At 43.5% G+C, this 26,861-nt stretch overlaps 1 protein-coding gene across 13 annotated transcripts in view; it reads left to right on the top strand.

The window, feature by feature from the left end:
• Window positions 1–26,861, top strand: part of SLC22A15 (solute carrier family 22 member 15) — a 71,392-nt gene that overhangs the window by 24,371 nt on the left and 20,160 nt on the right. For 11 of the 13 annotated variants that reach the window (XR_014787930.1, XR_014787928.1, XR_014787927.1 and 8 more), the window contains 5 exons: window positions 1,195–1,324; window positions 4,986–5,201; window positions 7,361–7,501; window positions 8,785–8,870; window positions 12,249–12,369. Coding sequence is in view for 7 of the 13 variants with exons in the window: in XM_084835412.1 (XP_084691538.1) it covers window positions 1,195–1,324; window positions 4,986–5,201; window positions 7,361–7,501; window positions 8,785–8,870; window positions 12,249–12,369 (694 nt within the window). In the remaining 6 variants the exon portion in view is untranslated. Of the gene's footprint in view, window positions 1–1,194; window positions 1,325–4,985; window positions 5,202–7,360; window positions 7,502–8,784; window positions 8,871–12,248; window positions 12,370–18,468; window positions 18,663–23,240; window positions 24,030–26,861 lie in introns of those variants that run through there. The other 2 variants (XR_014787926.1, XM_084835409.1) reach the window with 2 other exon arrangements.

Genomic DNA, 26,861 nt, shown 5'->3' with positions numbered 1-26,861 from the left:
CTCCACCTTCTCCTACATCCTGCTCCCAGTTGCATCTACTTGTGCCCCCTTGCTCATTTGCTTTTTTGCGCCTACCCTCATTCTAGTTTTTGCTTTCATTGTCCCTCCTCCAGTTCCTTCTTTAAATTTTAAGCTACTTCAGCCCCCCTACATCTTGCCTCTCTTCTTTCCTTCCTTCCCCTCATTCCTCCTTATGTCTCCTTCCCCTGGCACACAAACCAGGAGCCTAGAGCGGCCTTTGGAAACATGCCCTGTGGATCCTTGCCCTACTGGATTTTTAGCACAATGTACCTTGGAGAATCAGGCATTTACTGCACGCGTGTGGGGCTGTGGAGCCTTTCTCTAGGGAATTTGCCTCGGGTTTTTTCCCAATTTTTCTTTGTACTTCTGCATACCTTGGGATTCACCCAAGCGTTCAGAGGTCTCCCTGGTGTGCATGGGTGGGGTGCTTTGCTGTCCATAGTGATTGGCACACTCCTCCCGAGTTGGCTGTTGGAGGCAATGGTAAGTGCACTGAGGTCTAGAAATACCATACATTTAATCTTGTGCAAATTTTTAAAAATGGTTCTGGACTTGGAAGGTCAATATCTGTTCAGAGTAAAAGATGAACAATAATGGATGAAACTGTTAGAAATTATCAGCTTTAAGGTTTCTGCTAGGATGTACTTTTTTCCAAGTCCTTTAGTGTACATTTTTGTCTAAGACATGGCTATGTATCTAGTAATTTTATATGTCTAGTAATTTTTTTTATAAGAATAGGATCTGTTATACTAGTGGGTTTAGTATGTTCTTGTTAGGTTTCCTCTCCTAATTCTTAGTTTCTCTCCAAAGGAAAAACGTCTATGATCAAAACATGTTGAATCAGTTCAACATAAAATCATATTTGCACCTAGTGGTTTCTGCCTTACGAATATTTTATGACAAATGGTTATTTAGTCTTTAAATATAAGCAGCTTCCCATAATCATTTATGATATTGGCAGTTAAACATAATGCAGAAAAGGCCAGGTGGTAGTCTAGTTTATCTTGTCTTTCCCTGTTTAATTAAACCTACCTGCTTCCATCATAAAGTTCTTTGTTTCTACATCTTTGTTTAGATAGCCTTCTCTGCTTGATAATTTTGTTAAAAGTGCCTGTGTTAGCAAACATCATTACATGGTCAGTAACACATTTTTCTCTATCTGCCTTATGTTAGGATCAATTGGTGGCCTGTTCTTTGCTGTGGGAATTGCCCAATATGCTTTGTTAGGATATCTCATTCGCTCCTGGAGAATGCTAACAGTTGTGGTTAACCTGGAGGGAACAGTAGTCTTTCTCCTCTCTGTGTAAGTTACACACCTTAAAATTGTTCTGCTTGTATTCATGAAAAGGTGTTGGAATCAGTTGTCGCTTAATAGGGGTAATTATCCCTCTTTTTTGAACCCCCTATTTAAAAACTGTTTGATTTCTCTCTCCCCACCCCCCGTACCTAGTTTTTCTAGGCTTGGATGTAGCTTTAGCATGTTCTCGTAGGATTTATCGTCTACACTCTTTCATCTTAATAGGCCTCCTTTGAATCCTTTCCAGCGTCATTCTTGAAGGGTACTCCCCAGGACTGAACACAAGATTCAAGTTGTGGTTTTATGAGTACTGAGTAGAAAATGAGTATAATTTCCAGAATTGTGCAGGCTCTGCTCCTTTTGACACAGTCTAGGGGTGACCTTGACCTTGTGTCACAGCATCATTTTGACTTGTTAGTTTTATCCACTACTCTTCCATAAACTCTCCTGGAAGTGCTGCTGCTTTGCTAATTTTCCACCATTTCTAACACTTGTGCATTGTGTTTTTTCCTGCCTTGTCCTTGCTTGCTTTTGTTCAGCCAAGCTCTGAACATCCAGGTTAGTTGCTCCCTGCCTCCTGTTTTCATAAGATGTAAGCTACAGATGCTCTGACAATATTCTTTCCTCTAATGAGTCATCTTAAACCACTGTTTAGAAGTAGGCTTGTAGCCAGCTGGCTTACTGGATCAAGTTTCAATCTTGTCCCTTCCCTTGTGCATCAAGTGACTTGCCTGCTTGTGTTCTTTAAAAAATGATACATATGCATATATTTGTGTGAACATTCTTCATCTTACCAAACAAGAGAAAAATTGCAAATGTTTGCAAAACTGACTTAGATTGTGGTGGGGAAATGTGTGTGAGCTAATAGGTGTCTGTTACAGCTGGCTTTCCCCCATTGAGGCTGAACTACTCTGAAAAGCTGTAGAACTGTTTTTCCACAGGTCAACCCGGGGGACGGGGAGTGCGTGCGTGTGTGTGTGTGTGTGTAAGAGAGCACCAGAGACCCTTAACAAACTGCCTCCATCACACTTAAAATGTTACATCTTTCTTCACCATTACAGTAACAAAGGATAAAATGTAACCTGTATTGGTCCTGTGTATTAAAACAGAGGTGTCAAACCTCAGGTTCACAAGTCATATCTGGCCCACCTGGGGTTCCAGTCCAGCCCTCTAAGATTCACCAGTTGGCCACACCCCCTTTCCCCTGACAACCGATGGCCTGATGGTTTGCTGGCTTTAATTTGTGTCTCCCCCCTCCCCCACTTCTAAAAGGTTAGAATGTCTCTTCTAAGGCATAGTTAACTGGCAGTAAGAGGTTTAAGCTAAAATATGCTGGTATCTTTAGCTCTGCCCTCTTTGCCCTGGGCCACGCCCACCACTGGAGTGCAGCCTCCAAGAGCTTATCTGAAATTGAATTCAGCCCTTGGGCTGCAAGAGGGTTGACACCCCTGTATTAAAATTAGTGGGTTAGTTGACATAACTTACAGTGTAGATTTGGGGTGAGAAGGGAGGGTTCACCCTCTTCTTGCTCCGGGCTTAGGATTTAAAAGCCCTGAAATTGGAATGGAAACATTATGGAGGGCAAAGATTGACGAAAGAAAATTGCATTCCAAATCCTCCAGCTGTTGAACAATGTTTAGAAATCCTTTAACAATGGGTGTAGTAGAAAAAGGTGCAGTATATTTTCCCAGTTCCTTGAATGAAGTGTTTAACTTGTACAAATTAAAACTTGGAAGAGCTCCAAGCAACAGTGGAAAAATGGAAGACAAGAGATTTGGTGATGGGCTGTGGTGGTTTTATCCCGAGAAGCCAGGCTGTGTTGAGAAAGAACACTGAAGCAAATTAACCCTTCAGTTGTGTGCTGATAGCAGGAGGGGTGCTGCGGCATTGGTGTACTGTTTCTGTACTTGATTGATTGATTTGTACCCTGACTTTCTACCAAGAAAAATGGTACAGAAGGTGGCTTACGATCATAAATAAAATGTCATTAAAACAATAATAAAACAATGCATTAGAACACAATAAGCCGCCTTGGGTTCCTTGCAAGAAGGAAAAAAGGCGGGGTATAAATGCAATAAATAAATAAATAAAATAAAAACACAGCAATAACATAATAAAAACAGCATTCAACCCAACAGACCCACTTATATTCCAAAGCCTGCTTGAATAAAGGGGTCTTTGCCCGCTGGCAGAAGGGCAGCTGAGTGAGAGAACCTTACTAGTGCAAGTCCCAGGTTTTGTATGCAGCATATTTTTTATTGTCCATCATTTGGCTGAATGTAATAGGTGTTAGGCCTATCGTGAACAGAAGAAGTTGGTCATGCTGTTCTATAATACCACTATGGAACTGAATCCAATGATGGTTTTTCCTGTGGAACCAGGAGGGGTGATTTCCCCTCCCCCACAGCCCCCTGCAATTCCTCAAAATCGGCTTCAGAGGGGTGGGGGATCTTCTGTAGCAGATTTTTGCAGGGAGGAGAAAGGGAGAAAGTCCCACCATGCGAGTGGACTCCTGCTTGTGTTGGATTCTGCCCTACGGATAGAAGACCAGAGGCACCGAACAGACTCCTAAAACAAATAACAACTGGATTGGCAAATGTAAATAATATAGAAGCCCTTATCATGGTACTGGTCTGTTTCTGGGCAGAATTCAAAGTTCTGGTTATGACCCATAAAGCCCTATACGTTTTGGGACCAGGCTACCTGAAAGACCACATTCTTCTGTATGAGCCTGCCCAGTTCTTAAGATTTTCTGGAGAGGCCCTTCTTTCGAGAGTGCCACCTTCAGAGGCACATTTGATGGTAACCCGAGAGAGGGCCTTTTCAGTGGCTGCTCCCAGGCTGTGGAATTCCCTCCCAAGGGAGGCTAGGTTTGCTTCCTCTTTGCTGTCTTTCTGCTGGCAAGACCACTTTTAATTTTTAAAGTGCTGTTTTTAATTTCTTTTTCTGCAATGGTTATGTTTTTATTGTATTTTAATGTATTGTTTCATTGTTTTAATCAATGTTCATTTTGCCTGTAATCTGCCTCGAGTGCTTTTTTTGGTAGAAAGGCACGGTACAAATCAAATAAATAAATACTGCTGTACAGTCCAGACTCATGTTGGAATGACAGAGGCTGTAACTTCATTTTAAATTTACAAATGATAGTTTGTAAATTTACAAATACTTTAGGTATTTTAGAGTATTTGGAAAAGGTTATGAAATAAAGGAACTAGAGACAAAAGGAAGAGAGGTAACCTACCACCTGATTAAAAATTTTGATATTTGTGATAAACAACTTCTGAGTATATTGTAGAAATACAAGTTCACCAACCGATTTAGCACATGCTATGTTCATTATACTGTATGCATGCTTTAATTATACGTCAGTAAACTGTGTCAATGTCCATTGCTACTCTATTCTTGCTTTCACACTACTTTTTCAAGTTTTGTTTTAAGTTTGTGTTTACATACTCAAAAATTTTCTAACATTTTGTGAAATGATTGCATGCAGTTCAGAGTGTTTGTGTGCCATGTACATACACAAATATTTTTGTTTTATCCTGTGTGAAGCAGCAAAGATTGAAGTCTATTTGTAATATAAAACATTTTACCTTGTCTTATACTTTACCAGTAAGACCAGTGTTAAGTAGCAAAATGGCCCTAATGAACTGTCCTTTTCTTCTAGCTTCATTCCTGAATCACCACGTTGGTTGTACTCACAAGGTCGGCTGAGTGAAGCTGAAGATTCCCTCTATCTCATTGCAAAGAGGAACCACAACCCAAAGTGCACTTTTTCGCTTAAGCTCCCAGCTGAACGGACTCATAAGGAGGCTGGAAGCATCCTGGACCTGTTCCGATACAAAATCCTTTTGGGGCGTACTCTGATCATGATGTTCATCTGGTACTTTCACTAATTTTTGAATCTTGATTTTGGAAGTGCTGCTACTGTATTGTTACTGAAATACAATGAATTCGGCATGTTGTGTGTTGAGGATTTTTTGTTTGTTTTTCATTTATCATTAGGGACACCTTATAAAGTAAGCTTGGTTTTGATCACTTAGGTTATGCTGTTTCTTCTCAGCTTGAAGGCACTTCATTAAAAAGGCTTGGTAATTCTCATCCTTTTAATCTGTGTTTAAAATAAGTCAATGCTAAACATTACAATTTATTTGGGAAGTGCTTTTGTTACACCAGTGTTTTCCACAACAACACTAAAGTGTGGAAGTAATACATTTGTAAACACACAGCTGGAAAACCTGAGAACATTGCCACACAGTACGACCGATGTAGAAATAACGCCAGTATAACACTGGTATTTCCTGCAGCAGTTGTAACGTTTGAGGTGCCCTTAGGTTTAGGTTGCTTCTTCCACAGTATGCTTGAACTTGTGTTCAAGATAACAGCAACAGGAAAGCCGAACTTTTTTCTTATATTAACTTATAGAGGCCAGTCTTGATGTAATATTAATATACTAGATGCGTACATAATTGTTCAGGGTTTGTTCCGTTGTCTGGGGATGGTGTTTTCTCTGTGTAGCCAAGAACCCCACAGACTTGGATCTATAAGTTATTTTCAAGATTTCCTGTGTTTTCTTGTGTTTATTAGGACACTTCTAAACTCACCAAATCAATTTTTCATTCTGCCAGTTGAGAAAGTTGAGGTTATAACTTTTGCAATGATTTGGGTCAATGATTTGGTTAAACAATGATTTGTTTACAGGGGTGCACAATCCATGTGGAGCATGCAGCCCTCAGCTGCTTTGTGTGCAGCCCATGGAGCCACTGGGACCCTGCCTAGAGTTTCCCTTCTTTGCCTTTGCTTGAACAACCCTGGGATTTCCCTTGCAATTCCCTTATGTCCAGTCTCCTAAGAGAGAGAGAGAGAGAGCAAGGGAAACATGTGCAGCCGTTGGCACTCTGGCAGACACCCAATGTGGCCTTGGTTTAAAATGACTGGGATAGATCCACAAGATGTCCAAATGATAAATAGATACGTTGTACATTAAATGGTAGAAAATATTTGTAATGTACAAAATCTGTGTTTTTTAGATGTTTGCATGTGGGCAGATTTGTTTGTTGGGCCAAGCCTTTATGCAGATCTATAATGCAATAACCAAACTTTAGCATACCATCAGGTTCTCATTTAGCTTACCATTGGGCACTGCAATAATAAGCCATTTTTCTGTTCTAACAAATTTTTGGGGCAGAATATGTGGCAGTTATAACCACAAACTCTTCAAAAAGTAGGCTTCACCTTTTCAATGCTTCTGTAACAGTAGCAAAAAACTGCTGCAGATCTTGAAGATCTGGGTCTATGGCTGTTATTAACACAGAGATCACGTAGTCCTGGATGGCAGAATAAAAGTCTGGGCACATTTTCCATTTCACTTAACAGCCTAACTTAAACCTTAGAGCTTATTGTTTAGATGATTTTTCTAATGTGTTAAACGTTTTCAGAATCTTTGGGTTGAAAAGTCACCACTGACCAAAAATGTACAGATGTAGTTTATGGGATCTAGATCAAAGCAGAACAGTTTTTTGTTTTATCATCCATTAAACTTCAATGGAACAAATAAGACTCTGAGGCTCACTGATCTCGATGGGAAGGTTGGATTAGGTGCTTGTCTGAAGAGCACCTTCTCCTCAAGAAACATAAGGTTTCTTTGGCGAATGTGAAAGGAAACAGGTGCCATTAAGGGGGTATTTTGTGCACTTTCATGTGTTGATCTGCTAGTCTTCAGTCTGCCAGTTCGACTAGCAGGGATCATCCAATGGTCCCTATGTCACTGGTGTGCTGAGTCAGTGCATCTGATACCCAAAAAGGACTCTGCTTGGAAATAGTTTGAGGGAATGGTTGAAATACCAGATGCCAGAATTTAAATGCCCTGTTTGCATCACCTTCAAATCATGCATTGATTATGCTAATATAGTGGTGGAGAAGCTGTGGTCAATGAGTTATGTCCTTTGGCATGCATAAAATGTAACACTGTTGTCTGCTTTCTATAGGCAGGAAATTAGAAAAGCCACCTTGGCATTTTCCATCTCTTTTTGCCCCCTACAGGTTTGTATGCAGCTTGGTTTATTATGGTCTTACTCTCAATGTGGGTGACCTCGGTGGCAGCATCTATGCCAACCTTGCTCTTTCTGGACTAATAGAGATACCTGCATACCCTCTCTGTATCTACTTGATTAGCCAGAAATGGTGAGTGTTAAAAACTAGGGAGACTTGATTCATACCTGGGTAACTTTTCTCACAAGATTACTGGTTTACTGTAACTGCCGTAGATGCTATTGACTCCAACTCTTTTCTTTTGGAGTAGACAGTGTTATGTATTTCATTTTTATATTTCTTATTTTAATGATATTAAAGTATTATATTAATGATTTTGATCTTCATGAAATGGTAAATAAGATATTCTTCTACAATTAGGGTATTAAAACACTCCATTTTGGGCACACAGATTAAATCAGTACACATGGGAATGCAATTTATTACAAAATGACCAACTTTTTTGTTTGTCAAACTCCAGAGGGGTCATTGTGTTAGTCCATTGCAGCAAATACAACAAAGAGTCCTATGGAAATTTAAAGGCTAAACGATGGTTTATGTGTTATACATATAATGTGACATGTCATGATATTACATTACATCGTGATGTGTTGTATTGCTTGACATCAAGTAACTCACAGGACATGATATTGTGTGATGCACCTCATGATGATATGGCATTTCATTGTGTATCATATGGCATGGTATGATGTGGTGTATCGTGGCACCACATATGATGTGACACTATGTTGTGTTGAAACATGATGTAGAATCATAGAATAGTAGGGTTGGAAGGGGCCTACAAGGCCATCCAGTCCAACCCCCTGCTCAATGCAGGATGAGATGTATCTCATGACATTGCAGACATATGCTGGTGTAGATAAATAATTGTAAACAGGCCCCAAAACAATGAAATATAAGAGATCTATTAAGTTTATAATCATAGTGTAGTAACTGGTGGTAACACAATCTTTCTAACTTTGCTCTGCTAATTTAACATGTGTAATGACTTGTGCTGACTAAGACCTGAAGTCTCCTTTTGAAGTTTTGTTGTTGATAAACAATGTTAACTTATAGTCACCAGTGGAGTTTGGACCTCCCTTGGCTTTGTTTCTTTCCAAGATGGATAATAAAATACATCAACATACTGAGGCTGCAAGCTAGCTCTAACCTCAGCGTATTGCCAAATTTACCAATACTCCCACTTTCAGATATTATCAGCCTAGAAATCTGGATTAGTAAAAGGTTGCTGTGTGTCACAGATGTTTTTGGCATTTTAACAGTTTGGTCTCTCCTTCTGTTCAAAAAGCAGGAGGAAGATGGCATGCGACTAAAGAGTAATAGGCTTGCTACAATGAAGCCCTAGATGCAAAGAACACCTTTTCGTTTTCTCCCTGTGTTGTATTTTCATCGTTCTCTTTCTTTCTGTTCATCAGGTTTGGCCGTAAACGGACACTTGCTGCGTTTTTGTCCCTGGGAGGACTGACCTCTCTTATTGTCATGTTTCTTCCAGAAAAGAAAGGTAAAATTCTTTTTCTTTTAATCGTGGAGAAATCTGCGACAAGCTAACTTTTTCTAACGAAGGCTTTATGAAAACAATATAAGAGGAGCAGTCTTTAACCGCATATATATATAAGATTGTCTCTGGCAATTGACCAGAAGTGTGGGAAATATCTCTACAAGATCTTTCTTATGACTTTGAAATGCAGTTAAAAACTAATTCCCAAGTTTTGCCTCTCTAAGAGCCCTCCATAGTTACATCCTTTGAATTCATAGCAGAAGCTTTCATCTTTGGGGCATAGATCTGCAATTTTAAACCTGTCATTCAGTAGAAGCATTGCACCAATTTTTCTTTTTGGACTGCAGTCCAGTGAGCAGTTAATTTTGTTTAATATGCATGGATGTCTTTGGGACTTGGTTGTCCTTAATTGTCTTCTATATTAAGCTCCAGGACTAGATAACAAAAAGTGTGTGGTACATTCAAGTTGCAGATAGGAACTGAAAATTGTCAGTTTGTATTTTGGCTAAACTTTCCTTTTTCTTCCGTTTTGTAGAATATGCCTAGCAACATTCCTTGAATTCAGAGGCTGGTGTTAGGGCATCAGTTAAACCAAGCACTTAAAAAATGGTTCTGCATTTGTAGATAATGACCTGGTTCACACATTAATTACCCCAGGATTTAACACCATGAAATGAGAACTTGTCCAGTGTAAATGTCTACAGTAGAGGTGCACGACCTTTTTGGCCCTGAGGACTGCATCGTGTCTGCTATGGTGGCTGCATATATGTGTGTGAGCACATATGCGCATGCATGCACACACTTTCACATACAGATCAAATCACAATCAAAACTTCCCCTGGCAGGAGGATCGGGATCAGTAGTGAATACAAGTTTGGGCTAGTACCAAGGCCAACAAAAATTTGTGAGGCCATGCTAGTAATAGCCAATAAATGGCATCTAATTTTCCCCCAGGAAATTATAACAAAGGCTAAGAGTTTTGAATGGACTCCCAAAGCTTATCTACACATTCAGAATAATCATGTGGTGCAGCCCTGTTGGAAATATATCCCTTTCGACAGGAGGTGGGGTATACATATTTGAATGTATTTGAATTGAATTGAAATATCAATTCATATTTGAATTGCCCTCCTCTGAATGTATCAGAGGAGGGCAACAAAGATGATCAGAGGACTGGAAACAAAGTCCTATGAAGAGAGACTGGAAGAACTGGGCATGTTTAGCCTTGAGAAGAGAAGACTGAGGGGAGATATGATAGCGCTCTTCAAGTACTTGAAAGGTTGTCACAGAGAGGAAGGCCAAGATCTCTTCTTGATCATCCCAGAGTGCAGGACACGGAATAATGGGCTCAAGTTACAGGAAGCCAGATTCTGGCTGAACATAAGGAAAAACTTCCTGACTGTTAGAGCAATAGGACAATGGAACCAATTCCCTAGGGAGGTGGTGGGCTCCCCCACACTGGAGGCATTCAAGACGAGGCTGGACAGCTATCTGTCAGGGATGCTCTGACTTGGATTCCTGCATTGAACAGGGGGTTGGACTCGATGGCCTTGTAGGCCCCTTGCAACCCTGCTATTCTACGATTCTATAAATGCTGCCTCGCCATTTTGTCTGTGTTCTTTTCCTGTGCATTTCGTCATACCCATATGCAACTTTTTAAATAGTAGAAACATCTGAGAATGTGTCAGAAATTGTGGCTGGAGGCAAGAGCACCCTTGCTGCTCTGTATATGCTGCCCAGCCTGCTCACTTTCCCTGGAAGCTTGAGGAAAATGCAAACATTCCACTCTCTGGCTGGTGTTTTTGCCTAACCCTCTCATTTGCAGCCTCTGTCTGCAAGCTGATGCTGCTTCAAACCATAAAGCTTCCGTCTGTGAGTGGGGAGATTAGAAGGTCCACTTTTCATAACTAGTAAAACATAGTTTTGCTACTGTGTTTGTTCAAACCATAGTTTGCTGCTAGGATTGCAAACCAGATCAAATGTGTCATTATACCACTTCAGTCTGCAAGTGGAGGCTTACGTGAAGTGCTCCCTCACAAAGAAAACACATTTGGGAGTAGGCTGGACTTGAACCCTTTTCCCTCACATGCCAATTCTCAGGAATTTGTGTGTAGGAGCATTCAGTCATGTGAGCCTCCACCTGATGTCTGAAGTAGTTAGGGGTGTACGGATTCCCCACCGTCTGTTCCGGTGGGGAATCCATGGGTGGGGGGAGGCAATCTATTCCTCCCCCCCCCCCGGAATCCTCTGGAGCAGTTCCAGAGCGGCTTGGGTCTCCTTACCTTCCCTCCTGCCAGCCAGAGCCATTCGCCTCCTTCCTATCCCTGGTGATTGCCATGTTTTTTCTTTAAAAAAAAAAAAAAAAGGCAATTGGCAGGATGTGCCCACAGACTTAGACGCAAATAGAGTCATGAATCTTGCGTCTAAGTCTATGTGTCCATAGGCTTATACGCAAGATTCACGGCTCTATTTTGCGTATAAGTCTATGGGTACATGCTGCCGATCGCCATTTATTTATTTATTAAAGAAAAGACATGGCAATCGGCAGGGACAGGGAGGAGGTGAATGGCTCTGGCTGGCAAGAAGCAGCCGAGTGCCATTCCGCCTCCAGTCCTCCTGGAGCGGAGGTAAGTGGTCCCGATCCGCTGCGGATGCCTGAGGCCAGATTCCAAAGAATCTAGCTACATTTGAATCCGCAGCGGGTTTCTCTGACATCCCATGTGCAGGTTGACCACCTCTGTGAGATCTAGGCCATAAATTGGCAAGTGGAAACTAGTGAAATGTAAACTTTCCCCTTATCTAGAACATTTTATTTCGGATTGATCCTGTTCCTGAGAAATTCCCAGGACCATTATACATCATACACAACATATATTTTAAGACATAGTGTATATGAAATTTTGGACTATTAAAAATTGAAAACAAAATTAAACCATTCTTCTTGTGTGAGCACATAAGTAAATGTGTACTTCTTGCCATTTCTTCAAGACTACCAACCAACAGCATGTGTCTTTCAGTCTATTGAAGCGATCACTTATTGTGCTATAAAGGTGAACTCTTCAGGAGGCTATATGATTGATTGAAAGACGGTGTAGAACATCTTTAAAATAAATAAATGATCAATCAAATTATGTCCGTGGCAGCTTATACCATATCCTGAATGCAAAAAACAAAATTAAACTCTATCCAGCAGCCCTTGTTCCTCTGGCCAAGGGCAGAGACCAGAGTGTACCTCCCTTCAGCTGTGCAGTCTGAGAGTAACTGGATGCTGGAATCAGTGTTCTTTCTCAGAAGAAATGGGGAAGCAAGCTTCAGAATGAAGCCAAAAGGTTGCCCTTGTTTGTTGCAGAGGCTTTACAAGGATTGCATTTCTTTCAACAGCTACAGGCGTATTTGCAATTTTGAACAGCCGTTCATTGTCTTTACTGGGGAAGCTGACTATTAGTTCAGCATTTAACATTGTTTATATCTACACATCAGAACTTTATCCTACAGTGATCAGGTAAGACAAATTCATTCTGTTGCGGTGGCTTCTGTTGTCTATATGTGACCACCTGTCCCACCTTCTTCTTGGGTGGAGTCCAAAAATTCAGAGGCCTCATTTTGGGGGTGGGTTACAGTAAATCTCCATGGATTTACTCTTCTTGAATAGCTTGCAGATGGGAATTTGACTTCTGCTCCTCCTGAAGTACAACATTTAAACATGAAAATCCCTGCTTAGCCAAAGAATGCAGTTCTCATAAGAAATGTGCAATATTTTAAATTAGGGCTGTGCACTGCTTTGGTCCGAAGCCCAAATAATGAGTCGAAGCGGGCTGTTTCAGAGGTGCCTACGTGTGGTACAAGGTGGAGCAGAATAGCAGCGAAGCACCACAGAGCGAAGCAGCTTGTATACAAAGCCCTTTGTCTGACTCTGTGATTCGTTCTGAGCAACCCAGACAGCCTGGCGCCAAAACCATCAACTTCAGAAAGTTCAGCAAAGGGTTGGGGGGGGGAGGGAGCTTTGGTGAATAGAAACTCTAGTTGCCAAATCAGGGCTGAACGTAACTCAGAAAGCTCCAATCAGAGACAGTGGTAGAGGAGGGGGGAAGACTGAATAATGAGAAAAACAGCTGCGTTTCAGAGACAGAGATCATTCTGATGGGATATGAGTAGTGAGAAAGCCCCCCCAGCCCCTCCTCCACTCGCTGGTTCCTCCGCCTCTGCCGCAATCGCCATGTTCTTAAAAAACATGGCGATTGGAAGTCTATGTGCACATAGACTTATACGCAAAAGCACTGCGAATCGGAGGAGGTGAGGCGCACATCCCTGCTGCTCGCTAGCTGTCTCCTCCTCGTGAACAAGAGATGGCTAGCAGTCCTCGGGGGTGTTTCCACCAGCGATTTACCCCTTCAATTGACAAGGCACAGCGCCCCTTCATTATAGAGATCCTGAGGGTTAAAATGCGGGCTGGTTTCCGTCTTTGTGTTGGAAGAAAGTAAAACAAGGATCCATGAACTCAAAAAGGGATCCTCATGATTTCATATGATTTTTAAAGGGGAGACTCCCCAAACCACCATCCAATCACAGAGCACATCTTCCTCCATAGCCTGAAGCAGAAAAATCACGGATCCGCCACTCGTGGGCACAGCCATGGAGCAAAAACAGGGATCTGAGGCAGGGATCCTCTTGATTTCATATGATTTTTCACATGATTTGAGGTGAAGCAGCAGATCTGGGATTCTCAGTCTGCATACTTGGACAAAAATGAGTTCTCTGAGGGGGTTGGGCGGGGGGGACCCAATGTAAAAATTCGGAGGATCCATATTGAATTGCGTCTCTTGACTCAATCCATGGGCATAGATGTGCTCTGTGATATGACAGTGTTTGGGGGTGTCTTTCTTGTAAAAATCATGAGGATCCCTAAGGATCTCTGCCTCAAATCCAATTTTTTCCACCGTGGCTGCATCCACGAGTGGCAGATCCATGATTTTTCTGCTTCAGTCCGTGGAGGTAGATGTGCTTTGTGATTGGATGGTTGTTTTGTGGGTCTCCCCTTTAAAAATCATATGAAATCAGGAGGATCCCTTTTTTATTTTTTGGATCCTCATTTTACCCAGTCCCCTTTGTGTTTACTGCTCTCTTTCCCAGCACAAGCATATGTCTGTCTACTCGGAAGTAACTGCCATTGTGGTCAATGAGGCTTGCTCCCAAAATGCAGGTGTACCTGGGCTTTCAGGGAAAGGAGAAACAGGGGGAGACTCTCTTATTGGCGGAGCAGCCCCTGCCGGTCAGATGACATTCACTCCAACCCCCACCAGGAAGTCTGTGAAGCGATTTTTATTGGTGCCGAGAACCTGCTTGTGGTTCCCCGCACCACTTTGCAGCAAAGCTGATTCCTTTTAAATTAAAATCCAGTACTCCTCCATTAGCGTCTCCTTCTGTTGTCATGGAAACACGGACATAGACAGCCGAGCAGGCAGGGGGCGGCGTGGCACTGAGAGGTATAGCTTTTTGCTTTGATAGTTTTTGTGGAAAACCTCAAAAGTTCATCTGCACATAGCACAAAGACTCCTGGGACAAACTGTCTGATATTTGGCAGGTGGGATCACCTCCATGTCAGCAGAGAGGCCCCCGAGTTTTATGTATTTATCATGGAATCTGAAAAGGTTATGGCCATTTGTGTTTTCGCACGCAAGTCAATGGGAAAATGCCCAAACCGAATGGTCTGGATATCTGAATCTCACTTCAGGTCCGAAACTAAGTCAAAGTGGAGGGGGTCTGAATCAGCCTGAGTTGAAGCAGCGCTGATTAGGAGGGTCCAAAGTGGCTTCCAAAGTGAAGTGGAGGGCCCGTGCACAGCCCTATTTTAAATTCACTTGAATTTTATTTTCCTGTATTTATACAGTCTTCTCACAGTCCATGCAGAAATGCCACATCAGTTAGTTATTTCATACTCAGTCCAAATCCAGCTACAATAGAAATATTGGTAAGAACATAATAAACAACTTTTGTTATGTATCCATCAACCAAAAATATCAAACCTCTTGCTACCTTAGAGACAACCAGTGTGGTATAATGGATAGTGTGTTGGATTTGGGGAGACCTGGGTTTGAAGCTCACTGGATGATCTTGGGCCAGTCTCAGCATAACTTACCTAAAAGGATAATTGTGAGGATAAAGGTAACCCTATGCAGATAAAAACATTCTTCATTGCTAGGTATTGGTACTTCTGCTAGATAAATATTTTCAGCAGTCCCCAGACACCCTTCTGGACTTAGAAGGAAGCAACCAAATGTGTTTCTTTAGTCCATAGACCTTTCCACATATTAATACATAATGAGTTATCAGAGCGAAACAATAAAACCGGGATAGATTAAGACAGATAGGATAAATGAAACAGAATATATAATATAATTAATCCTAAAAAAATTACTTAAAAACTAAACATAGTTTTTAAACATAAAATTAAAATCAATCTTACATTATAAACAGTGACCATACCATTTATCTCCCAATAAATGTTTCTATTTATTGAATAAACTGTTTCTATCAGTTTCTATCAGCCATGAATATTTGTAAGTTGCTTCAAGGCTGCTTTTTGCAGTGGGAAGCGACACATACATTTAGGGCGCAACCTGTTGAGATAGATAGTCGCCTCCAACTTCCTCTGAAGTCAGAGGCGACCACCTATCCAATGCAGGGCGGCTGAAGCAAGTAGGAGAGAGTTCCCTCCGTGTTCTGGCTGCCCTGCACTTTGCCTTAGACACCCATCTAAGTGCAGCTTCAGGAAGGGGACAGGAACGGTGCTAGAGACCGCATTGAAAGCTGTCTAAAACAGCTTCCACTGTTTCCTCCCCTCCCCTGGGAACACCCCCTTTTTGCCTTACGAGTGTGTTACGAGCATGGACAAGCTCGGAGGGGCAGCCACTGTGGTTCTCTCTGCCCTGGCTATGAGGCGGGGGGGAGCACGGTTTCCTGGCTACGAGCTCATAGCGCTGTCTACAAGTTCGGAGCTGGGAAACTGAAAAATCCTCTCTCCCCAAGACGCTGTCCAGGGATTGCTCTGTTAATTAATAATGATAATAATTGTGATCTTGCCTTAATAGCCGCAGCAAAATATTTGGCCAGTTCTATTTCTTATTTACGCCTGCCAACAAATAACAAGCATAAAATCCAACTGTCCTTCCAGGCAGCGAAATAAGTAACAGTTATAAAATGGACATTAATATCATTATTAAAAGAAACTTTCCAAGAAAACATGTTCTTCTTCGTTGTCTTTGTGCATCGCACATATGGGCTCTGCGCCTCCACTGAGCCTTGTTCAGGAAGACTTCTAAAGCTGAGGAATGTTTTGGCGGGAACCCTCCCCCTGACCCCACTGCGCATGTCCCAGCAGGTTCCTGCCTATTCCCTCAGTTCTTTATCAACCACCTAGCAGTACCCTCTTCGCGAGCTTCCGCTGTGTGTGCAGAACTTTTTTTTCATTGTTTTACACTGGTGCGGAGGTCTTTTCATTCTTTTCTCTGGGTTTTCTCTCCCCCCCCCCTTTTTGTCGTTGTCTTTGTCTAAAAAAATAATTCACTGACTGTTGTTTGTCCTTGGTTGTTTTACCGCGGCTGTGGACCTCATGTGGCCACAAAGACCCCATTCTGCAATTGTGCCAAACGTGGGAGTTAGTTGCCCCCCCCGATCCTTACTCCCTTTGCCTTTTTTGTTTGGTTGAGAGCCATCTACCCGATGTGTGTTCTTTGTGCCAGTCCTTCACGAAACATGTACAAAAGAATAGCTCAGACAGGCTCAAAGCAGAGCTGCGGAGGAGGGCTTTGTTGGTCACAGATCTGAAGAATTATTCCAACTCTCATGTAAAGGAAAAGGGAGCAGCTGTTGTGCCTTTATCAAAGCCATCTCCTCCTTGTCCCTCAGGTTCCGCTGAGCAGCATGACCCTTCGACCCTGGGGCACTCTTTAGCACTCTCAGCCACGAGAAAAATTTCAAAAAAGGCTTAGGTTCCAAAGTTGGGATCTGATAGCCTTAAGAAACAAAAGAAAAGAAGGTTGGTGATAAGGTCCCAACACTCCCTCACCTATTCCTGTCCTTTTGTCGGTACTGGCCATTCCTCTGATCGAGCCAATTTCTATGGCATCGGAAGGTGAGATCTTAGAGTTGTCCCCTCTGTGACCGGTTTCTTGGGAACTCTTCCCATTGAGAGATTGTCATTTGCCATCTGCAGTAGCAAATGAGACTCCTCGGCACCATTGCCTTCTCCTCAGGATTGCGAGCACTGCTCCCTTCCCCCTGAGTCGTTCAGGTCTCTGTATGGTGATCGTTGTCAAGAATACCAGCATACAGAGAGGTCTAGGTCTCCTTGGGATAGAGGTTCAGAGTGGTCTTACCCATCACCATGGCACTATGTTTGTGAGGACTGGCCTTGTTCTCAGGATCGAGAGTATTACTATGATTGTACAAGATACTCAGGCGCGGCCTCACCTCAGTACCATCCACAGCTGTCGGCATCTATCGCTCATCCTCCTGCAACCAATGAGTTTGTTCCCCCTCCACCTGTGCCGCTTCAATCTTCATCCTTGTTATGGAGCCAGTCACTAGCAGCCAAGCCGATGCAGTTGCCTCCTTCCTTGGTGGGGCAACCGGTCCTTCTTCTGGTCCTGGCTCCTTGACCACCTTTGCATCATGATTCAGCTGATGATTACTAGCCCAATTCTTCTTCATACTCCTCCGTTCCACTTTCTGTTCCCTCTCTGGATGATGTAGCGGGACTGCAGGAAGGAGCTTCTCCTTTGGAGGACATGTTTAACTTTGCTGAACAAGTCAGCAGAATGGCCCATTCGTTGGGTATCAAAGTACAGCAACTGGACCAGCAAATTCAGGACCCGATTTTTGATGCAGTTCATACCGAATCGTCGAAACCAGTAGCGGTTCCCTTCCTCCCAACCCTCCTCCAAACGGTGCAGTAATCATGGAAGGCCCTGTCTTCGATGGCACCGATGTCTAAGCAGTTCGAATCGCTCTACCGCATACAGGAAAAGGACGCAGCATTTTTATATCTACAACCATGACCAAATTCCATCATCGTGGAGTTGGCACAGGGTTGGTCACAAAAGGTTCATGCTTTGCCCATTGACAAGGAGGGTAGAAGATTGGATCTTTTGGGGAGAAGAATGTATTCTTTCACTGCTCTTGGACTTTTCTCGATCATCCCAGAGTGCAGGACACGGCCCATGCACTCATGGGCCATTCTGCTGACTTGTTCAGCAAAGTTAAACATGTCCTCCAAAGGAGAACATTGTTCTAGTGGGCGATCCAACAGTTCATTCTTTTGAGTGCTCTTCACATTGCCGGAGAAGACAGTGTTTTGGCAGACACTCTGAGTCAGTCATACAAGTCATCCCATGAATGGCAGATGTCTACCTCCATCCTACATCGTCTCTTTCTGAAATGGGGTTGGCCCACGACGGACTTGTTCATGACCCTATTGAATGCGATATGCAAGAGATTCTGCACAAGACTGGGGATTGGTCAGTCATCATTGGGTGATGCTTTTCAACTACACTGGCATGGGGAACTGTTTTACCTATTCCCCCCCATTTCCCCTTCTTTCGAGGATGCTCCAAAAATTGGCACGTGATGGGACGGACTGCATTTTTATCGCTCCTTGGTGGCCGAAACCCTGCCGCGTCTGTCCAAAAGGCAGTTCCTGCATCTTCCACAGTCTTCAGATCTAATCCCTTGGGACTGTGGTGAGATCCAGCACCTTGATCTTAACACGCTGAAACTAACAGCCTGGAGGATTTGACAGTAAGTACTGTTTTTTTATTCTCATCAGAAAGAAGCTCAGGCAGCTTTGGATGCGGCTAGGAAGCTGGCTGTGTGTTGGTCCTATGCTGCTAAGTGGTCGTCATTTTCAAAGTTTGCAACTCTCCCTGGTTTTGATCCTCTTCAGGGATCTATTGAAAAAGTTCTTTCATTTTTGCATGACTTGTTTAAAACTTTCAAGTTTTTTTCTCTTCACTCACACTCCTGATCAGTTTCTGCGGGGTCTGAAGAACTTGGCACTTCCAGTAAGAACTCTAGCACCTCAGTTGGAGTCTATCTGTTGCTTTGCACGCCCTTCTTTCCAAGCCCTTTGAACCTCTGGCCACTACGAATCTTCAGCTGTTATTGTAGAAAGTGGCCTTTTTGGCTGCCATCTCATTCTCTAGATGGGTTAGCGAAATTTGTGCCTTGTGTGTGGATCATCCCTACATGATCTTTCATAAGGACAAGGTTGACCTGAGACTAGACATTGATTTCTTACCAAAGGTGGTCTCTGATTTCTATGTCAACCAATCCACTTCACTGCTGACATTTTTCCCAGATCCATCTTCTGACCTGGAAAGGAAGTTCCATGCCCTTGATGTAAAGAGGGCACTAGCTTTTTATAAGTTGAGGTTGGCATCTTTCTGTTGTTGTTGTTGTTCAGTCGTTCAGTCGTGTCCAACTCTTCGTGACCCCATGGACCATAGCACGCCAGGCCTTCCTGTCCTGCGCTCTCTCCCGGAGTGTGCTCAAGTTCATATTCATTGCATTGGTGATGCTATCTAGCCATCTCATCCTCTGTCGTCCCCTTCTCCTTTTGCCTTCAATCTTTCCCAGCATCAGGGTCTTTTCCAGAGAGTTTTCTCTTCGCATTAGGTGGCCAAAATATTTGAGCTTCAGCTTCAGTATCTGTCCTTCCAATGAGCACTCAGGGTCGATTTCCTTTAGGATTGACTGATTTGACCTCCTTGCAGTCCAGGGGACTCATAGATTCATAGAATAGATTCATAGATTCATAGAATAGTAGGGTTGGAAGGGGCCTACAAGGCCATCGAGTCCAACCCCCTGCTCAGTTCAGGAATCCAAGTAAGAGCATCCCTGACAAATGGCTGTCCAGCCTCGTCTTGAAGGCCTCCAGTGTGGGAGAGCCCACCACCTCCCCAGGTAATTGGTTCCATTGTCCTATTGCTCTAACATTCAGGAAGTTTTTCCTGATGTTCAGCCGGAATCTGGCTTCCTGTAACTTGAGCCCATTATTCCGTGTCCTGCACTCTGGGATGATCAAGAAGAGATCCTGGCCTTCTTCTCAGTGACAACCTTTCAAGTACTTGAAGAGTGCTATCATATCTCCCCTCAGTCTTCTCTTCTCAAGGCTAAACATGCCCAGTTCTTTCAGTCTCTCTTCACAGGGCTTTGTTTCCAGTCCCCTGATCATCTTTGTTGCCCTCCTCTGAACCCTCTCCAGTTTGTCTGCATCCTTCTTAAAGTGTGGTGCCCAGAACTGGACACAGTACTCCAGATGAGGCCTAACCAGTGCTGAGTAGATGGGAACTAGTACTTCCCAGGATTTGGAAGTGATGCTTCTATTAATGCAGCCCAAAAGAGCATTTGGCTTTTTTGCAGCCACATCACATTGTTGGCTCATATTCAGCTTGTGATCGACAACAATTCCAAGATCTTTCTCGCTTGTAGTGTGGTTGAGCCACGTATCCCCCATCTTGTAACTGTGCATTTGGTTTCTTTTTCCTAGGTGCAGAACTTGGCATTTGTCCCTATTAAATGTCATTCTGTTGTTTTCTGCCCAGCGCTCCAGTCTATCCAGATCACTTTGAATTTTGTTTCTGTCTTCCAAAGTATTAGCTATCCCGCCCAATTTTGTGTCATCTGCAAATTTGATCAGCATTCCCTGCAACTCCTCCTCCAAGTCATTAATAAAAATATTGAAGAGCACTGGGCCCAGGACCGAGCCCTGCGGTACCCCACTCGTGACCTCTCCCCAGTTTGAGAAGGTCCCATTGATAAGCACTCTTTGAGTCCGATTCTGTAGCCAACTGTGGATCCACCGGACCGTTGTTTCATCTAGCCCACTTTGAGCTAGTTTTCTCATCAGGATATAATGGGGCACTTTGTCGAAAGCTTTGCTGAAGTCGAGGTATATGATGTCTACAGCATTCCCACAGTCTACAAGGGAGGTTACTTGATCAAAAAATGAGATCAGATTTGTCTGGCAGGACTTGTTTTTGACAAATCCATGTTGGCTTCGAGTAATCACTGCATTGTTGTCAAGGTGCTTCCAGATGGATTGCTTTATGATCTGCTCCAGAATTTTCCCAGGGATTGATGTCAGACTGACTGGTCTGTAGTTCCCAGGTTCCTCCTTTTTACCCTTTTTGAAGATAGGGACAACGTTAGCCCTCCTCCAGTCATCTGGCACTTCCCCTGTCCTCCATGATTTCTCAAAGAGAATAGACAGCAGTTCTGAGAGTTCTTCTGCCAGTTCTTTTATGACTCTAGGATGCAGTTCATCTGGCCCTGGAGATTTGAACTCATTCAAAGTAATGAGGTGTTCCTTGACCATATGCCTGTCGATCTCAAGCTGCAATCCTGCCCCTTCAGCCTGTACTTCGCCTTTGCCAGGGGGGTCATAGACCCTCTTTTGGGAGAAGACTGAGCCAAAGTAGGAATTGAGCACCTCTGCCTTTTCTTTGTCATCTGTTATCGTTTTGCCATCCTTATTTAATAGCTGAACCACCATTTCTTTCCTCTGCCTTTTACTATGCACGTAGCTGAAGAAAGCCTTTTTGTTGTTTTTAACATCCCTTGCTAACCTCAGCTCATTCTCAGCTTTAGCCTTCCTGGCACCATCCCTGCAATTCTGTGCTATCTGCCTGTACTCTTCCTTTGTTACTTGGCCTTCTTTCCACTTCCTATATGTGTCCTTTTTTGTTTTCAGGTCATCCCTAAGCTTTTTGTGAAGCCACATTGGCTTCTTCTGTTGTCTTCCACCTTTTCTTCTTGTTGGAATTGCTTGTGATTGTGCCTTGAGAATTTCCTTTTTTAAAAGCTCCCACCCATCTTGGACTCCTTTTCTCGCTAGCATCGCTTGCCATGGGACCTTACTGATCATTGTTCTGAGTTTATGAAAATCAGCTTTCCTAAAATCCAGGGTACGCGTTTGACTACACTCGGCTTTTGCTTCCCTTAGAACCAAGAACTCAAGTACAACATGGTCGCTTTCCCCCAGAGTTCCTGTAACTGCTACTTTATCCACTAAGTCATCTCTGTTGGTTAGGATCAAGTCAAGGATAGCCGATCCTCTAGTTCCTTCCTCTACTTTCTGTAGGAGGAAGTTATCCACCACACAAGTCAGGAATTTCCTGGAGGGGCCATGTTTTGCAGAATTTGTCTCCCAACAAATATCGGGGAAATTGAAGTCCCCCATTACTACTACATCATGCTTCCTTAAAACATTGGCTATTTGCTTTTCAAAAGTTTCATCCTTGTCTTCTCCTTGATTGGGTGGCCGTTAGTAGTCTCCGACCACCAGGTTCCGTTTATTCTTTGCTCCATTTATTTCAACCCAGATGCTCTTGATGGGGCTACCAAGCTCCTCCTCCTGTATTTCTGTGCAGAGATATGTATTTTTCACATACAGTGCAACCCCACCTCCCTTTCTGTTCCTCCTGTTCTTTTTGAACAAGTTATCTCCTTCAATTGCTGTATTCCAGTCATGAGAGTCATCCCACCAAGTCTCAGTTATACCTATCAGGTCATAATTTCCCTCTTGAATTAAGAGTTCAAGTTCGTTCTGTTTGTTTCCCATACTCTGGGCATTAGTATATAGACATCGAAGACCATGTGCTTCATAGTCTGGCTTTCTTCCTACATGTGTCTGAAAACTATTATTGGGCGCTATCAGAGCTGTTCTCTCCATTGCAGTGCATGCGCCTACGTCCATTGTTACCCCCAACATTACATCTCTCTTCCCCGTAGGATTCAGTTTAAAGCCCTCCTGATGAAGTTCTTCATGCTGTGGCCAAACACATTCTTCCCATCCTTTGTGAGGTGCAACCCATCCCTAGCCAACAGCCCATCTTCCAGGAAGTATAGCCTGTGGTCTCAGAATCCAAATCTCTGTCGTCGGCACCACCTTCGTAGCCAGTCATTCACCTGGAGTATTTTTCGTTCCCTTTCTATCCCTCTTCTAACTACTGGAAGGATGGATGAGAAAACTATCTGGGCCCCAAAGTTCTTGAGTTTCCTTCCCAAAGCTTCAAAGTCTGACGTGATCTCTTCGTAGCTCCGCTTGGCGGTATCATTTGTTCCCACATGGATGAGAAGAAAGGGATACCTGTCAGTGGGCTTTATGAGTGCAGGCAACCTTTCAGTCACGTCTATCTGTCCTCCCGGGAGACAACATACCTGGCGAGTCCATGGGTCTTTGCGACATACTTGGGTCTCGATCCCACGCAGCAAGGAGTCTCCCACTACTACCACTCTTCTCTTCTTCTTGTTGTAGGCCTGGGTTTCATCGCCTCTGTTTGACTGACCTTCAGCATCTTGTTCACTCTCATGCAGGTTCCCCTGTGATTCTTCCTCTGCAAGCTGGCCTCCAGTCTCATCCGCAAGTACCTGGAATCGGTTCCACAGCTCCACTGCTTCCACTGGTGCAGAGTGGCGTCTAGTTCTTCTTCTCCTAACTGTCACCCTTTTCCAAGGAGTATCCTCTATTCCATTTTTCTTCACCTCAGCATTTCCCACTGCCTCATCTTGCTGTCGCTCTTCAAGCTTCTGGTCTGCCCTTTGCTGCTGTAGTTCCGCCATTCTGTCCAAGAACTCTTCGTGTTCTCTTATTCCTCTGAGGGTCGACAGTCGCCGCTCCAGTCCACTTACTTTTTCCTCCAGCAGCGTGATCAACTGGCACTTGTTGCAGGTGTAGGCCATGTTGTTCTCAGGCAAGAAAACAAACATTGCACACACCTTGCAGGTCACCACCACTGGAGAGTCTTGTCCTTCCATAGCCTCTTTTCCCTTTTTGTGTCTAGCTTTGTGATTGTTCTAGACTAGCCTGTGCCTGCTCCTCTACTCAGTAGAGATTAAAAGCAGAGTCCCACTGGTGTGGAAGTGTGTGTTACAAGACAAATAAATGGAAAAAAGTTAGTTAAAATAAAAAATAAAAATAATTTTTAAAAAAATGTTAGGGGCCTCCCCTTGACCTCCCCTGCCGAACTCCCCTGGCCAACTCCTGTTTGCTCCCCCTGTCCGCTCGCTCTGTTCACTCGCTCTCTGGGAGCTTGCCTGCTTCTGTAGTCCCTGGACCAGCTGGAGCAGCTTGCTCTGCTCTGCTCTGCTCAGCTGGGAGGCGGGAAACAGACTGACTCGTAAGAGTCTTCTCCAGCACCACAGTTCGAAAGCATCAATTCTTCGGCACTCAGCCTTCCTTATAGTCCAGCTCTCACAGCCATACATTACTACTGGGAAAACCATAGCTTTGATTAGACGGACCTTTGTCGGCAAGGTGATGTCTCTGCTTCTTACTATGCTGTCTAGGTTTGCCATAGCTTTCCTCCCAAGGAGCAAGCGTCTTTTAATTTCATGGCTACAGTCACCGTCTGCGGTGATCTTGGAGCCCAAGAAAGTAAAATCTGTCACTGCTTCCATTTCTTCCCCTTCTATATGCCAGGAAGTGATGGGGCCAGATGCCATGATCTTAGTTTTTTAATGTTGAGTTTCAAACCAGCTTTTGCACTCTCCTCTTTCACCCTCAACAAGAGGCTCTTGAGATCCTCTTCGCTTTCTGCCATTAGGGTGGTATCGTCTGCATATCTGAGGTTGTTGATAATTCTCCCGGCAATCTTAATTCTGACCTGTGATTCATCCAACCCGGCGTTTCTCATGATGTACTCTGCATATAAGTTAAATAAGCAGGGTGACAATATGCAGCCTTGTCGTACTCCTTTCCCAATTTTGAACCACTCGGTTGTTCCACGTCTGGTTCTTACTGTTGCTTCTTGACCCTCGTACAGGTTTCTCAGGAGACAGGTAAGGTGGTCTGGTACTCCCATCACTTTCAGAATTTGCCAGAGTTTGTTGTGATCCACACAATCAAAGGCTTTAGCGTAGTCAATGAAGCAGAAATAGACGTTTTTCTGGAATTCTCTTGCTTTCTCCATGATCCAGCAAATGTTGGCGATTTGATCTCTAGTTCCTCTGCCTCTTTGAAACCCAGCTTGTACTTCCGGTAGTTCTCGGTTCGCATACTGCTGAAGCAGTATGATCCTTGTAGGAATTTGAGCATCACCTTGCTGGCATGTGAAATGAGCGCAATTGTACGGTAGTTTGAACACTCTTTGGCGTTGCCCTTCTTTGGAATTGGAATGTAAACTGACCTTTTCCAGTCTTGCGGCCATTGTTGAGTGTTCCAAATTTGTTGGCATATTGAATGCAGCACTTTAACAGCATTATCTTTTAGGATTTTAAATAGCTCAGCTGGAATACTGTCATCTCCGCTAGCTTTGTTGTTAGTAATGCTTCCTAGGGCCCACTTGACTTCACTCTTGAGGATGTCCGGCTCAAGTTCAGTGACCGCACTATCATGGCTATCAGGGACATTAAGATCTTTCCTATAGAGTTCTTCTGTGTATTCTTTCCCCCTCTTCTTAATCTCATCTGCTTCTGTTAGGTCCCTGCCTTCTTTGTCCTTTATCATGCCCGTCTTTGCACAAAACGTTCCCTTGAGATCTCCGATGTTCTTGAAGAGATCTCTAGTCTTTCCCATTCTGTTGTTTTCTTCAATTTCTTTGCATTGTTCATTTAAGAAGGCCTTCTTGTCTCTCCTTGCTATTCTCTGGAACTCTGCATTCAGTTGGATATATCTTCCCCTTTCTCCCTTGCTTTTCGCTGCCCTTCTTTCATGAGCTACTTGTAAAGCCTCATCAGACAGCCACTTGGCTTTCTTGCATTTCTTTTTCTTTGGGATGGATTGAGTTGCTGCCTCCTGAACAATGTTACGGACCTCCATCCATAGTTCCTCAGGCACTATGTCTATCAGGTCTAATCCCTGAAATCTATTCCTCACCTCCATTGTATATTCATAAGGGATATGATTTAGGTCATACCTGAATGGTTTAGTGGTTTTCCCTACATTCTTCACTTTAAGCCGAAATTTTGCAATAAGAAGCTCATGATCTGAGCCACAGTCAGCTCCAGGTCTTGTTTTTACTGACTGTATAGAGCTTCTCCATCTTTGGCTGCAAAGGACATAATCAATCTGATTTCGATACTGATCATCTGGTGATGTCCATGTGTAGAGTCACCTCTTGTGCTGTTGGAAAAGAGTGTTTGCTATGACCAGCGTGTTCTCTTGGCAAAACTCTATTAGCCTTTGTCCTGCTTCATTTTGTACACCAAGGCCATGCTTGCCTGTTATCCCGGTGATTTCTTCACTTCCTACTTTAGCATTCCAATCCCCTATGATGAAGAGGACATCTTTTTTTGGTGTTAGTTCTACAAGGTGTTGTAGGTCTTCATAGAACCGATCAACCTCAGCTTCTTCGGCAGTGGTTGGGGACTTGAATTACTGTGATGTTGAATGGTTTGCCTTGGATTCGTACTGAGATCATTCTATCGTTTTTAAGATTGTACCCCAGTACTGCTTTTCCCACCCTTTTGTTGACTATGAGTGCTACTCCATTTCTTCTAAGGGATTCTTGCCCAAAGTAGTAGATACGATGGTCCCCTGAGTTAAATTCCCCCATGCCTGTCCATTTTATTTCGCTGATTCCCAAGATGTCGATGTTCAGTCTCGCCATCTCATGTTTGACCACCTCCAGCTTACCTTGATTCATTGATCTGACATTCCAGGTTCCTAAACAATATTGTTCTTTACAGCATCGGATTTTCTTTTCACCACCAGACACATCCACAGCTGAGTGTCCTTTCGGCTTTGGCCCAGCCGCTTCACTCTTTCTGGCGCTACTTGGAAATACCCTCTGCTCTTCCCCAGTAGTATATTGGATACCTTCCGACCTGAGGGGCTCATCTTCCGGCGTCATCTCTTTTAGCCTTGTGATATGTTCCATGGGGTTTTCTTGGCAAGAATACTGGAGTGGGTTGCCATTTCCTTCTCCAGTGGACCACATTTTGTCAGAACTCTCTGCCATGACCTGTCCGTCTTGGGTGGCCCTGCACGGCATAGCT

This window comes from Heloderma suspectum, chromosome 2 (assembly GCF_057233095.1).
Source record: "Heloderma suspectum isolate Gila_16-S chromosome 2, 16-S_ref, whole genome shotgun sequence".
NCBI lineage: Eukaryota > Metazoa > Chordata > Lepidosauria > Squamata > Helodermatidae > Heloderma > Heloderma suspectum.
The sequence above is the reverse complement of the archived record's forward strand: the minus strand, read 5'-3'. Positions and strand labels throughout refer to the sequence as shown.